The sequence below is a fragment of the Cavia porcellus genome, unplaced genomic scaffold (genome assembly GCF_034190915.1).
Source record: "Cavia porcellus strain 051 isolate PalLab524CR breed Dunkin Hartley unplaced genomic scaffold, mCavPor4.1 scaffold_25, whole genome shotgun sequence".
NCBI lineage: Eukaryota > Metazoa > Chordata > Mammalia > Rodentia > Caviidae > Cavia > Cavia porcellus.
In genome coordinates, this window is record NW_026947508.1 from 32,815,612 (window position 1) to 32,831,277 (window position 15,666).

General features: G+C 39.0%; 1 protein-coding gene across 9 annotated transcripts in view; it reads left to right on the forward strand.

Moving 5' to 3' along the window:
* Positions 1-15,666, forward strand: part of Znf684 (zinc finger protein 684) — a 79,424-nt gene that overhangs the window by 38,196 nt on the left and 25,562 nt on the right. For 4 of the 9 annotated variants that reach the window (XM_063235164.1, XM_005000126.4, XM_005000127.4 and 1 more), the window contains 3 exons: positions 1,537-1,663; positions 1,954-2,049; positions 8,362-10,664. In XM_063235164.1, coding sequence (XP_063091234.1) covers positions 1,537-1,663; positions 1,954-2,049; positions 8,362-9,263 — 1,125 coding nt within the window. In that variant the 3' untranslated portion in view covers positions 9,264-10,664. Of the gene's footprint in view, positions 1-1,536; positions 1,664-1,953; positions 2,050-8,361; positions 10,665-15,666 lie in introns of those variants that run through there. The other 5 variants (XM_013142704.3, XM_063235166.1, XM_063235165.1 and 2 more) reach the window with 2 other exon arrangements.

Consider the following 15,666-nt stretch of genomic DNA (forward strand, 5'->3'; position numbering starts at 1 on the left):
ATTTTCAAGGTTCATCCATGTTGCATATGGTACCAAAGCGAACACATCATCCATGTTGTAAATGTATCCGTGCTTCGGGGCTGGGGATTTAGCTCAGCAGCATAAGCGCCTGCCTGGCAAGTGTGAGGTTGTGAGTTCAATCCCCAGTACCACAAAAAAAACACAAAACAAAATGTATCCGTGCTTCATTCTTTTTTATTACTGAGTAATAATATCTTGTCCTATGGAAATGTTACATTTTGTTTATCCTTTTGTCAGTAAATGGATGCTAAATTTTTTCCATTTTTGGACTAAAACCAGTAATTCTGCTAAGAGCATGTGTGTACAGGATTTTGTGTGGATATTTGCTTTGATTCTCGTGAAATTGCAGGGTCATGTGTTAACTTAATGGTTGACATTTTGAGAAACTACCAAACTATTTTCCAGAGTTGCTACATTTTGCAGTACCACCCAAGATATACAAGAATTATATTTTCTCCACAATCTTAGTAACCCTTTCATTGTGCTTCTTTGATTTTCAGATCCTTGTTAGTGTCAAGTGCTACATCTCACTGTGGTTTTGATTTGTATTTCACTAGTGACTAATGATATTGAGCATCATTTCATGTCTTTTTATTACATATATTGGAGAAACTATTCAAATCCTTTGGCTATTTTTAAATTATCTTTTTATTGTTTTTGTTTTTGAGACAATCTCGCTGTAGTTCAGGTTGGCCTTGAACTCACCCCAGGCTCATCTCAAACTTGTGATACTTCTGCCTCAGTTTCCCCAGTGCTAGCATTACAGGGTGTGTTACCACAATTGGCTGTTACTGTTAAATTTTAGGAGTGCTTTGTTCTAGGTGTAAGTTTCTTACTAGATACATGTTTATAAATATTTTTCCTATTCTTTTTCTTTTCATTTTTGTCCTATGATGCACAAAAGTGTTTAATTTTTATGAATTGCAACATTTTTTCTTTTATCACTTACACTTTTTCTATTATATTTAAGAAACCACTGCCTAGCGATAGTCATAAAGATTTTCTCCTATGTTGTCTTCTAAGAATTTAACAGTTTTAGTTCTCATCTTTAAGTCTCCAATCCATCTTAGTTTATTTTTGTTTGTGATATCTGGTGGATAGGAGTTCACCACATTCTTTTATGTCTGGCTGTCTACATGTCTCAACACCATTTGTTGAAATAACTCTTTTTCCTATTGAATTTTTCTGACATTGGTTGGATATTTTTCATCTATCTGATTTGTGTGCAAAGTATATTTCTGAATCAGTTATATAGTAGTTACTGCACATAACTTTCCCCAAACTCAGGGGCTGGAGATTTAGCTCAGCGGCATAAGCACCTGCCTTGAAGGCAGGCAGTCTTGAGTTCCATCCCTGGTACCGATAAAAAGGAAAAAGACAAAACAAAACAAAACAAAACAAAACAAAAAAAAACCTTTCCCCAAACTCAGGAGTGAACATGTAATAAGTGTGATGATTCTCTTGTAAGTCCCTAATAATGCATGCATTAATTTGACGATGAATGTACTATTACAGGAATCAGTGACATTTCGGGATGTGGCTGTGGACTTCACCCCAGAGGAGTGGCAACTGCTTGACTGTGATCAGAGAATGATGTATTGGGATGTGATGTTGGACAACTATAGAAATCTCATTTCAGTGGGTAAGGACAGTGGGTGGTAACTTTTCAGTGTAACTTGGAATGTACCAATCGGTGCCCTTCCAGACTTGTGAAAACTGAACATTTGACCCTGAATTTCAGTGGTCAAAGATTCCCAATCCCCTTTCAGAATCAAGTGGTCCTTTTATGGTTCTACCACCCGTTGGAGAAGGGGCTTTGTTCTAGAGTCTGTTTGTCAAGGCTCTGAGATTTAAGGAAGCAGGCTTGTGTTGTGAGGTAGTCATTTGTCCCTAGCACTTTGTCTGTCTTGTGTGTTGTCTTCCCATGAACAGGGTCTCCAGTTACTAAACCAGAACTGATCCTCAAGACAGAACAAGGACAAGAGCCGTGGCCAGAGGAGGAAGAAAATCTACATTGGAGCTATCCAGGTAAGTGAGAGAAAATTAGATGGGAGTCCTTGGAATTGGTATCCCAGTTGGTCAGTGAGGGACATGCACTTTTGAAATACCTCTTAGGAAGCACCTCTTAAAAACTTCACACCTTTGTAAGTGATTGGCTGCTCTTGCTGTAACATCATCAAATTCCCCAGCGTACCTTCCTTTCCTTCTACCCACAGCTCTTACTCTTTGCTCAGCTGTTGTAGAGAAGGATGCTTCTCTCTACCCTGGCTCCTCACATTACCTGTTTCATCCAAGTCCTGGCTTTATTTCTGTTCTCATAGTTCCTAAACCCTCATTTGTTTTCTTCTCAACATGATTACAGTTCTTTTTCTGTAATTAACTCTTATAATGTAGTTCAGTTATACAGATTTAAAACATTCTACCAATCACTGTCTAACCTTGGGCAAATTATTTTGTAGCATAATTTTCTTTATTAATACAATAAGAATTATATTAATGCCTACCTTAGGTTTCCTGAAAAGAATGCAAGAGCTAATACATGTAAAACACTTCCAGTAGTTGGCAGAATAAGTTTTCAGTATATGTTCACTTAGGGTTAGAAATAAACTTATTCTTCATTTTGCATTACGTACCCCAGTGTTGTGTTTTTGTTGATTTTGCTTGATTTTGCTTGATACTGGGTCTTATACACAGGGACTTTACACTAAGCTATATCCTCAGCCTTTTTTTAATTTTGAGGCAGATTCTCACCAAGTTGTTAAATTGTCCAGCCTTTTATAGGTATTTTTAAATTTTGAGACAGGGTTTTATTAGTAAATGGCTGAGACTGGACTTGAACTTGAGTACCCCTGCAGTGACTGGGAGAGTCAAGTGGCAATAAAGATTTTATTACTCATTGGTCCTGGAGGTTACTCTGCATTGATTGGAGGACACACATTGAGGGACTGAGAGAGGGACCCATTGTCCAGTGCTCTAATTGGGTCTAAGGTGTTATTCAAACACCTTGGATGAGGAGGTTTACTGTGTGTTTTTTTGTTTTGGTCTTTTTTTTTTTCTTTTTTGAGACAGGGTCTCTCCATGCGGTTCAGGCTGGCCTTGAGCTCACTTTATAGCCTAGGCTGGTCTTGAACTCGCAACGATTCTCCTGCCTCAGCCTCCTGAGTGCTGGGATTACAGGCCTGACTGTTTTGGTCTTTTGACACAGAGTTTCATTATGCAGTTCAGGCTGGACTTACACTCACTTTGTAGCCCAGGCTGGCCTCAAACTCACAGCGATCCTCCTGCCTCAGCCTCTCAAGTGCTGAGATTGCAGGTGTGCACCACCATGCCCAGCTTATTAGGTGGTTTTAAAGCATGGAAGCACAAGTACCTGGAGGTCACACGGTGACTGAGAGGTGCTTACTGGGACATATCTGCTAGTTCCTGTAGGGTTTGAAGATCACCGGCCCAGTCAAGTCGGCTATGTCTGTACTACAGAGAATTAAGTGATCACCAGAGAACACTGTTGTATACAATGGAAATACGAATCGAGAGGAACTGGACAGTGGAAGGGGTATAGCACTGGAAACTGTCAAGAATGACTGAGCCCTGCTTCCGGTCATGTAATTGACCAGAATGTAAGTTAAACTTACATTCAAAATGAAGCTGAGGCAACATAAACCTACAAGAATCACTACACTTATCTTGTTTATCTTTAGTTTCATTGATAATATGGGTATGTTCTAGTGTATCACTTGGTAACACTGATTGATATCTTTTGAAATTCTTTACCTCACTTTGGGTTGTTTGCTAGCTAACCCATCTTCTGATCATGTACTCATCTCTTTTTGCCTCCTCTACTGTCTTCTCCTCTCCACAGTAGCTCCCTCAGATGGATCATCACTCCATCTCCAGCACCTTTACCTTAGCAACTTTCCATTCCCATAAGTTTTATGCAAGCCAAGTCTGGTGGTGTGTGCCGGAATCCCAGCACTTGGGAGGCCACAGCAGGAGGATTGCTGTGAGTTTGAGGCCAGCCTGGGCTACAAAGTGAGTTTAGGGCTAGTCTACAGTGCATAGCAAAAACCCTGTTGCAAAAAAAAAATTTACATATATATGTATATTTTCAGTTTTTCAGTCTTTTTATAGTAACTAATTTTTAAAATTCTTTAAACTTTTTTTTTTTTTTTTTTTTTGGTGGGGGATCGAACTCACAACTGCACGCTTGCAGGGCAGGCACTTACGCCGCTGAGTTAAATCCCCAGCCCTAAACCTTCCTATTTTATATTGTAATAAAGAAGCATGACTGGTCAGTGCTTTATACAGGAAAGAGTAATAAAGTAATGGCTGTGTTCACTTTGGCAGCACATATTAAAACTGGACTGATAAAGATTAGCATGACCGCTCTGCAGGAATAATACTTCATACTGAGCCCGCTAAAAAACGTATGCACACATCAGGAAAAGAAAAACTTGTATAAATATTTTAATACTCAACTTATTAAGATATTATCAGATTAATACAAGTTATCTTTAGCCTCTACAATTGCAAGAGGTGCTCAAAGGAGTCACTAGCTTCCAGATGTTTGGTAGTACAGTGAATTGCTGCTTGCTAACTTTGGTCCCTTGAGACTACTGTGCATGAGTTTTCAATTTCTTCTCGAACAACTGGTACTGTAGTGGGTTTTCTGTGATATATGACATCCTGTAGGGTCCTCTATATGAGGGTAACATCATCTGTTAAAAAAAAACCCACACTATTTTCCTAAAGTATGTATACATTTTTTGGGTGGACCTCGTAGTGTTAGAGTCATCTCAGTAGGCAGTTTTTTCTCCCAGTAGTTTCACTTGAAATGGTATATAACTTTATGGCCTATATGAGTTTAGCTATTCACTTATCTAACATTGACTCAACAGAAAATTTCATTTTCCACAAAATTTTCATTTTCAAATGATTCAGACACCAGTTCCTTAGAACCATATCTTGTGACACAAACCAAGTGATTTTTGTTTTCTTTGCTTTTTCAGATGGTCTCATTATGTAGTCTGTGTAGTCCAGGTTGACCTTGAATTTGCTGTGTAAATTAAACCAGACTTGAATTTGTGATCTTCCTGTCTCAGTCTCCAGGGTGCTGGGATTATGTGTCATCATCCTGGCCTTAAACCAAGTGAATTTTAATTACTGATATTGTATCTGGGCTGTTTGTATTTACATTTTTCGTATTTCCATTTTTTTCTTGTTTATCTTAGATGTTACTCCATGACTTAACCAAATTATTTCATTTTATCTCTATCCCAAAAAATGTAAGTCAGTCCTTTAACCTTTATTGTGATTATTCAGATGTTTTCTAGTGCCCTCTAACGTGGTTCTGTTTTGCTTATTTAAAATTATCTGTCTTGCCAAGCGTAGTGGTGCATGCCTATAATTCCAGCACTTGGGAGGCTGAAGCAGGAGGATTGCTACAGGTTCAAGGCCAGCCTGGGCTACCAAGGCCATCCTGACCAACACAGTGAAGCCCTGTCTTAAAACAAACAAACAAAGAACTTATCTTAAAAACAAAACAAGAAACAGCTATCCTTTCCCTATTCTATGAGAATTGGGCTCTCTTATATCCTTTATAGACAGTTTTCTTTTTCTGTATCAGTCCTTTTAATTCTGGTGAACTCTACCTTAAAGCCAGTATGCTATTAAGTTTGAGGTCAATTTTTTTCCCCCTTTCATAAAACCCTGTATCAATTTCTGCCTTCTTGAACTCCTGACGACTTGACATATTCTGTCTTGGACTTAAAAAAGAAAAAAAAACAAAACAACCTTGTGGCTTCTAAGATATAGTCTTTATGATAGTATCCTAAAGAAAGAACTGTATAATTTGTTTTAATAAATATTTCATTAATTCACTATTGTAGAGCCAGGCATCATGGGTCATATTTATTTTTTTCCCATACTACACTTTTAAAATTTTTTCCTGCTTGATTAGCTTTATTCTATTTTGATTAGCTTTATTCTATTTTACTTTGCTTGGTTGTATTCTCTTTAAAATGAAAATTTAACAATAAAATGTTCCTGAGAAAGATTCAAAGAAAGCAAAAACTCATTACCATTTGCTAATATAAAAATGTAACTGGAAGCACAAAACATTTAAAATATTGTAAAATTTGATGAGTATAAAACATTTATTTCTTGCCCAATAAAAAATGCAGTTTTGTTCTAGTTAATATCATCAAAATGAATGGTATAGGCAAGTGACTGTGTTAATCAGCTTTCTATAACTGTGACAAAATACCTGAGAAAAACAGCTTAAAGGAGGAGAGACTTACTTGGCTCTGGGTTTCAGTCTTTGATGACCTGGCTCCACTGCTGTTAGACCTGTGATAAGGCAGAAATATGCAGAACATAGCAGAGGAAAGTCTTCCCTCATAGCAGCTGGGGAGCAGCTAGGGAGAGAGCCAGAGCCTGAGAGGAAGGGTAGCAATAAGGTATTTGTACAGTCTTCAAGGTCACACATCCATGACCTACTCTCTTCAACCAAGCCCTACTTCCCAAATTTCCATCGCCTCCCAGTGATTCCATCAAATCATGAAACCATTGTTGACTAATACCCTGAGACTTTGTTTGTTTCTCCGCTACAGTGTGGTAGGTCAGCAGGCTCCAGGGCAGAATGGCCTGGCACAGGGACATAGTAGAAGAAAAGCTGCTCACTTCATGGTGCCCAGGAAGCAGAGTGAAGGGAGAGGCCAGGAAGGGAAACCTACCCTCCCGGGTCACACCCCTAAGAACCCCCCTTATCTGACCAGGCTCTATCTCCCAACAATAAGTTAGCTAATGCCCCATAATCCAGTCACCTTCCAAATGGATGAGGCTTAGCAGTGCAAAAAGTGATAATGCATTTGGAAATTATGTCATATTTTGAATTTTGATGTCTTCGGGGCTGGCAATATATGGTATTTGGCCAAGATGCTGGGTGGCAGTAATGGGCCACAGCTCCCAGTCAGTCATAGGAGCATAAGGGTAAACAACCGGTATTCTACCGTGCACTGTGTTATTATCTAAAATGTTTGGTAGATTAAAAATATTAAATGTGTTTTAACTTTAATAATATTTTCAACTTACAAAGAGTTTATTAGGATATGTAAGCTGTAAGTTGAACATCTACAGAGAGGTCTAGAATCTGTGGAATAGACAATACTGAGGACTAGTGAAATGCATGCTTAGATCCCATAAGTGAATTCATATCTTGCATTTTTGTATACCTGGCAAATTACCCTAGATTTTCCAGTTGGTTATTGTTTGTAGTTACTTCCCATTGGTTTTACTAGAAAAGAAAGAAGTGAATCCCCACACTAGAGCCACTGTATAGTGAATTTATACTGAGGCCTACTGCCTACCACTCAGTACAGTAAGATACAGAGCGAGAAGTTGGCAGTGGTGTACTGTACTAACATTCCACATGGAGGGAAACTCCAGAGTGGAGAATGATGATCCTTCCTCCCCCATTTTTTAAAATGAAGTCATAGATTTGAGATATATAAGATTTTGAGGATAGGAGCAAAATAAATAAGGAGTAAAACAGCTTTCCAGAGACTAGTTTATCAGGCAGACTGAAAGAGTATCTAATATTCTCAATACAGATGCAACAGATAATTTATCATACACAGAAACACAGCCAGAATCAAAATGTTAGCAAATCTATGACTGGACTAAGAATGACTTGCCTATGCATGACCTGCTGGAGCTCATACACTCCTAGGCTTACAAGTACACGCAGAATGAATGTGAACTGTTGGGAGAGTTGGAGACGAGCTCCAGATACGCCTCATCTGGACGTCTCATCTAGAGAACGGAGATTCAGGAATCTCTTAAAGGAAATTGGTATTCTGCAGGATGACTAGAAGGAAAAAGAAACGAGAGAAATAGGGAACTATTTGTCCAGGGTAATTAAGAATTTGTAGAGAAGACTCTGCCTCTTTTCTGCCTCCTCCAAACCTAGTCTTGCCCAGAGCTCCTCTGTCTCCTCTTCCCCTTGTGACTTTAGCCATTAACCAGAGCTCCAAAGTGGCCCTCTTTATTCTGTGACTTAATCTTGTACCCTTATTTCAGTGTTTTGACTTCTGTATTTTATTTACTGTTCCTTGAGCTTATTTTATTGACTTTCTACAGATCATGTTAAATCATCTGTTCTTTTATTATTCATTTGCCTCCATTGCCTTCTTAGCAGTTTTCTTCTTAAAGTTCAAGAACACCAAAATAAATTTAGGGTTTATTTCAGAATAAGAGACTTGATTTGAAACCACAGACTTTTCTGTCTGTAACACGTTGGAGGGGAAAAAATAACTAGGAATGTTTTATTGTACTCCTTTTTAGAAGCTGACTGTCTACTTGATGAACCAGAGAAGCGGCAGGAAAGCAAAGACAATTTTTTGAAGTCGGTTTTGTTCACGTTCAATAGAATTCTGAATATGGAGAAACTCCACCTTTATAATAGGAGCACAAATCTTAATCCAACAAGAAAAAAGTCACATAAACGTAAATCATATGGGAAGAATTTGGAACCTAATTTACACTTACTTGATTATAATAGAAGTTACACTGGAGAAAACTCCTGTGAATGCAATGAATGTGGGAAAGCCTTCAAAAAGAAGTTTCATTTCATTAGACATGAAACAAGTCACACAAGAAAAAAGTCCTTAGAATGTAATGTCTGTGGGAAAGCTTATAGTAGGAAGGCATACCTCATAGCTCATCAGAAAATGCATAGTGGAGAGAGACCCTATAGATGCCCTGAGTGTGGGAAAGCTTTTACACAGAAATCCTACCTTGTGAACCACAAAAGACTTCACACTGGAGAAAAACCTTATAAGTGCAGTCAGTGTGGGAAAACATTCATTTGGAGCTCTTCTTTTAATCAACATGTGAAGTCTCATATGCTTGAGAACCCGTTTGAATGTAAGGAATGTGGGAAAACCTTCAAGTATAGTTCATCCCTCTATAAGCATTCTAGAAGTCACACAGGAGAGAAACCCTACCGATGTGTCGTGTGTGGCAAGGCCTTTGGCAACACATCTGTACTTGTTACACATCAAAGAATTCATACAGGAGAGAAACCTTACGGATGTATTGAATGTGGCAAAGCCTTCATCAAGAAGTCTCATCTCCTTAGACATCAGGTAACTCATACAGGAGAGAAGCCCTATGAATGTAACATATGTCGGAGAGCATTTTCCCAGAAGTCAAATCTTATTGTACATCAAAAAATGCATACTTAGTATTTATGAATACAACAGCCTTAAATACCAGATGAATCTGTTAAATAGCAGAGAACTCATGGTGCGAAGTCCACTATTTGAATGCTCAAGTGTACAGTCCTGTCAGAAAAAAATGTCAGTGCCAATCATGTCTTGGCTGTGATAAATTTCTTTTAAAAACACAAAAAAATTGAACTACAGATAATATAGCATAGAGCTTGGAAAGTCAGTATAAATTAAATAATGAGTCAGGGCAAACTAGGTACCATTTCTGGTTTTTATGATAAATATATAAGTTGAATGTAAAATAAATGCTTATTACACTGGTAGGTTATTAAAGTCTGTGGTGCCCGTAGTCCTTGCTGAGGTGGAAAGATCACTTGGGTCTAAGAGCTCACAATCAGCCGGGGCAACACAGTAAGCCTCAGTCTCAAATAAGAACCAAAAACAAAAATACTAAAAAGTTTCTACAGGGGCCGGGAATTTAGCTCAGCGGTATAAGCGCCTGCCTGGCAAGCATGAGGTTGTGAGTTCCTTCCCCGGTACCAAATATAAATAAATAAAAAATCAAAGTTTCTACGGGACAAAAGTTATGATTTTTTCCTTCCATCTCTAATAACATCTGCATAATTGAGGAAATGTGGTTTATGTAATATAAACTGGGGTCAGGGATTTAGCTCAGCAGTATAAGCGCATGCCTGGCAAGCCAGAGATTGTGAGTTTGATTCCTGGTGTCAAAAAACAAAACAAACATATATATAATGAATTTCAGTAATATTTTCACTATTTTATTGGCACTTTTTAAAATTTTATTTTTGCTTGTACTGGCAATTAAACCCAGGGCCCTTGGCACCAAGTACTTCCCAATTCTTTATTTCGCATTTTTATTTTTATTTTATCTTTTGAGATGGTCTTGCTCTGTAGTTTAGGCTGACTTTGAACTCACTTTGTAGCCCAAATGGCCTCAAACTCACAGCAGTCCTTCTGCCTCAGTCTTCCAAGTGCTAGAATTACAGGTATGCGCCACCACACCTGGTTTTATTGGCAGTTTTAACAGGCACAGCAGTGTTACTGAATCTGGGTCTCTGCATTAATTATAGAAGTAAAGACTTTCTTTTTTTTTCTTTTTTTTTTTTTTAAGACAAGATCTCACTTTGAGGTGCAGGCTGGCCTTGAATTTGCTACGTAGCCCAGACTCTTTGAATTCATGGCAACCCTCCTGCCTCAGCCTCCTGAGTGCCGGGATTAGAGGCATGTGCCATCACACCCCGCTAAGATTCTTACAAGGATGTTTTCCTATGTATGTAAATGCCAAAACAAAGTTTAACAAGATATTAATTGAAAAAAGCAATTTTGTTTTGTATTACAGTAAGCTTTCAGGTAAGGAAAAGTATGTATTAAATAAAACATTTGTACTTTAAATATTTGGTTTTTTTTCATTGGTGTATAATCATAAGCTCAAAGAAATTTAACTTTGTATGTGAATTTCATAAGTTAGGGTGTCATGAGACTTTGTAACTTTGGGGAAGAAAGGTTTGTGGTTTTGTTTTCCTATGAAATTGATAATAGGTTTAGGATGGGGGATATAGATAGCTCAGTGGTACAGCACCTGCCTGGCAAGCACAAGGTCCTGAGTTCAATTTCCACTACAAGAAAAAAAAAATTGATAATAGGTTTAGTTCTTAGGGTTGCCTAAGATTTCCCATATAACCAGCATAGGCATCATTAATCACGTTGTTTGGAAAGACCAAGTTTTTCTGTTTTAACTTTATATGGAATGCGACATTTTTAGGTTCTACATATTCCTTTCAAAGATTAACCAGGCGGGGCTGGGGATTTAGCTCAGCAGCATAAGCACCTGCCTTGCAAACAGGCGGTCGTGAGTTCGATCCCTAGTACTGAAAAAGATTAACCAGGCTTCATTTATACTGATGTTCTTAGCAGAGTGTGGTGGTGCACACCTGCAATTCCAGCACTCAAAATCACTGAGTTCAGGGATGGCCTGAACTACACAGTGAGACCCTGTCAAAAAACAAAACAAAACCAAAAAATAGCTGACATTCTTACTGCTCTGCACAATATTTTTGATAATTTAAAAAAACTATGGCTTAAGTGGTAATAAAACAACTTTAAATTTGGAAATTAAACCTTTTTCCTTTTAAGTTTAAGCTGTTACAACTATTTGTACTATTAGCTCTTTTTTTTTTTTTTTTTTGTCTTTTTCATTTTTATCGGTACCAGGGATCAAACTCACGACTGCCTGCTCGCAAGGCAGGCGCTTATGCCACTGAGCTAAATCCCCAGCCCACTATTAGCTCTTTTTGAAGAGTAATTAAGTATGAAATATAGTGTTTTTTTGAATAAACATACTAAAAGATCTAAATTAAATCTTATCTTTTTAATTTACCTTAGGAGCCTAATTTTAATTATGCATTACCTCCAGGTTTCTGGAACCTTCTACTTTGGAAATTGTCTTCAGGATCAGTTTGCCAGCCACACAGGGAGGTCTAGGGATTCATTGTTAACGGGTCTTTCCATCTCACGAGTTGTCTTATTTTCCTACATGAAGTCTTGATTTAGTCTTAGTGCTTACCATCCCTGTCCTATCCATCCTTCCCCTCACCATTTTCTTATCTAAGAAACCCCAGTCTCCACAGACAGCAGGAAGAGGGGTAGGAGGCTTCCTTGTTGGCAGCATGGTGTGAGACCCCCTTGAAAGAGCTAATGGTTAGGTCAAGGAAGCAAGAAGTGTGCCTGGTCTGTGGCAGCTCACTAGGAAGAAGAGGGAATCAGGAAATTTGAAGACTTCAGGAGTCATGTAATCTGGCTTGCATAAATTTGTGCTTCCTTTCTTAGATGGAAAAAGAAATACAGAATAAATTAAAATACATTTCTAGTAGTGGGCACATGTAAATTGCCACGTAAGAGGTTTCTGTCAGTGACCTCATTGTTTTAGACTGTACAACATTTGGGCAGAAAACCAAAACTCAAGTTTCATCCAAATATCTTGGAGTTCTAGAACTCCCTGCTCTATTTGAAAGAGCCATACACAATCAATCTGTATTTTTCCCATCTCTAAGATAATGTTATTAAAGCATAAAATTAAATGTGCAATTAAAATCTAAAGTAATACTCAAAAAATGCAAAAGAATTCAGGACAGATGGAAGTTGCAAGTAAAATGTATAATAAGTAGAAAAATAAAGGATTATACAAACAGTAAATTGAAAATATGTTAAAAAACATGTAAACAGCAGAGACCACTAGACTTGTGTACAGGCAACATGGCATGGAATGTATTGTACCTGAGTACAGGCAGTATGATAAGACTGTCCTGAACTCTTCTAGGGATGGCGAGAAGGCAGGAGGCGTTAGGCACAGAGCTCCCAATGAACATCTGTGATGAAGTTTTTTGGTAATCTTGCATCTCAGTGGGCAGAGTCCCATATAAATTTTCGAGTGTCTCCAGATGTCTCTAGGACCTGCAAAATTCCTTGTCCTACCTTAGCTCCTTTTCTGTGCTTGTCAGTGACAAGCCTTGAGTGCTGAGCTGAGTTTCCTACAGACAGTAGAGCTTCTGCTGGCAAGCAAGTTAAGAGCTGGAAGAATCAGGTTCAGTTGGAGACCTACAAAATTCACCATATGAATGAACAATGGCCTGTGAAAACTTTTTTTTTTTGGCACTGGGGATCAAACTCACGACCCCATGCTTGCCAGATAGGTGCTTATGCCACTGAGCTAAATCCCTGGCTCTTGTTACATTTTTTGGAGGTACTTACTCCTTTTATAATTTCTGTGCAAAGGATCTTATTTTTAGTGAACAAGGTTTTTTATTTAACTTTAAAGAGAAAAAAACAAAACGAAACAATGAGAACAATATTAGATTGAAAAAACAAGACAGTAGGAAATCAATAATAGTTACTATATTACACATTGTTATCCTCTAGAGAGTTGCTTGGATTACCAGATATAGGCATCCAAAGTTAATCTAACAATATTAGCACTAAGTTGTTTCTTTACTTCAGTGGCTATTAGTTCAGAAAAAAAATTTTTTTTGTCTTTTTTTGAGACTGGGTCTCACTATGCAGTTCAGGCTGGCCTTGAGCTCACTTTGGAGCCCAGGCTGGTCTCCAACTCACAACGATCCTCCCACCTCAGCCTCCTGAGTGCTGAGATTACAGGCGTGAGCCAACACGCCCGGCATCAGTTCAGAAATTTCAGGTGACTTCTAATTTCTTTTGTGTCTGTGTCTCCTGGACTTCTGGGTGGGCTGGAGGTCTGAGATTGTATCTTATTCTTTCCTCTTGACATTTTCCTGTGTTCCTCTGAATCAGCTAGTTGCTGAGTCCCTGGTGCTTCCTGTACTTCCTGTATGGGCTGCCCATCACGGTGCAGGGGATTGGCCTAGGCACCAGATCAGTGTTCCTCTGATCTGAGGTTCCCAGGGTGGCAGACAGGTGTGGGGCAGCAGCACACTAGTGCTCCCCTGATTGTGGCAGGGCCTCAGAGCATGGCTTCTTTTCTTCCAGGCCTGTGATGGAATGTTCATGGCGGGGGCCACCCGGCCCCAATACTGGCAAGGCCACAGGATGTGACCTTTTCTGCAGGCCTGGCGCCAGGCTCACTGAGGAATGCTCAGCCCCAATGGCAGTGCAACTTCAGGAGAAATAATCTTTCCTTTTTTTTTTGAAGCGGTCTCACTGTGTAGTCCAAACTGGCCTTGAACTCGCAGTGTAGCCTAGGCTGGCCTTCAACTCACGATCCTCAAGCTTCAGCCTCCTAAGTACTGTCTTACAGGTGTGTGCCATCATGCCCTGAAATCCTATGTATTCTGAAGGGTTGGAGAATATGGCACGATTTATGGACTGATTATGGACTGTTACTTCATTTATACCCCCTTGAGCTTCTGCTATCTTCTAGCTTCATCTATTTTTAGTGAACTTGAACAGACCATTGGATACAATGACACCTTGTCTGATAGAACTGTGGGGGACCGGCGGCTGAAAAGATAAGAAGTATGAAATATAAATGACCTTTATTTTGAGAATGCGGGGAGAGATACCCCCGATCCCCTGAGGTGTGGCATCTCCACCCAGGGGTCGGCTCCGGGGAACACGTGGAGTGAAGCACATAAGTAGCCTCGGTTTGGGGTGGAACCTAAGGGGGCATTAGGATGTACAGGTAGCCCATTGGTCTTTGTTTGGCGCCATAGGTAAATTCCTAGGGGTGGGGGAGATGGAGCTCCTTGGCTTTACCAGCTACAGTGTCCGCCCTGGGCCAAAACCCTTTCAGTCCTGTAAAGCTGTTTTCAAATGTAGCTCATGTTACACTGGCAACAGTGGAGTGTCTATACCGTTCTTAATGGTATCCACTTCAGTTGATTTCTGTACAGTCTGGAGTTTCTCAAGGAGGTGGGTGGAGAGGAACTAAAGCAATAAAACTGTGTGTTCTTCGCTTGTTGAAAGTCACTTAAATTACTTCTTTGCATGTTGTTACCATTTATTATGCAGTTTGGTACATTTTTTTACTCAGTTTTCAGGGTTTTATTTTCAGATTACAGAAAATTTCAAACATACACAAAAATAGACTAGAACAATGAATTTCCATCCAAGTACTTATCACCTTCTTAAGCCAGCAATTTAAGGCCATTCTTATTCCTTCTAAGCCCTTCTCAGTGTCTGCTTGCTCTAAGATAGTGTTATTGTAGTGATAACTTATCCTCAAGAGTCTCCACGAGCATACTCTGTGATGTGTGACAGATATAAAAAGCTGTAAAAGATGCGACAGATACTTTGAGCAAACCAAAATACTATTAATAATATACTATAGATATAACGTACAACCAACATTTAAACCAAACCTCGATCTGTTTTGTTTTGTGGTGCTAAGGATTGAATCTGTAGCCTTGTACATGGTAGATAAGCACTCCACCACCAAGCTATATCCTAATCCCACTGTGGTTTTGTTTTGAAACTGGGAACTGAACTCAGGACTTTGTGCTTACCAGGTTTTTGTGTTGTTTTGTTCTGTTCTGTTTGTTGGAGACGGGGTCTCCCTGTGTAGTTCAGATTGGTCTTGAACTCAGTATGTAACCCAGGTTGGTCTTAAACTCATCTTCCTGCTTCGGCCTCCCAAGTGCTAGGTGTGTACCACCATACGCAGCTCCCCTGTGGTATTTTGTTATGGAAATTCAACTAATGGAATCACTGTTTTTTTTTTTTTTTCCAATGAGTTCTGTCTCAGTTTGCTTTTTAAGAAAGTTTTAAATTACATTCATTGTAGGGAATTGGTACATGTTCATAACATCTCAAGTTATTTTTTTTCCCCGTCCTCTCTATCTCATCCCTTTTTGCCAGCACCAGATTTACTTATAAGTCCTTAGAAAATTAATGATCATACAGATTAAGAGCTAGAGGAACAGCCAAA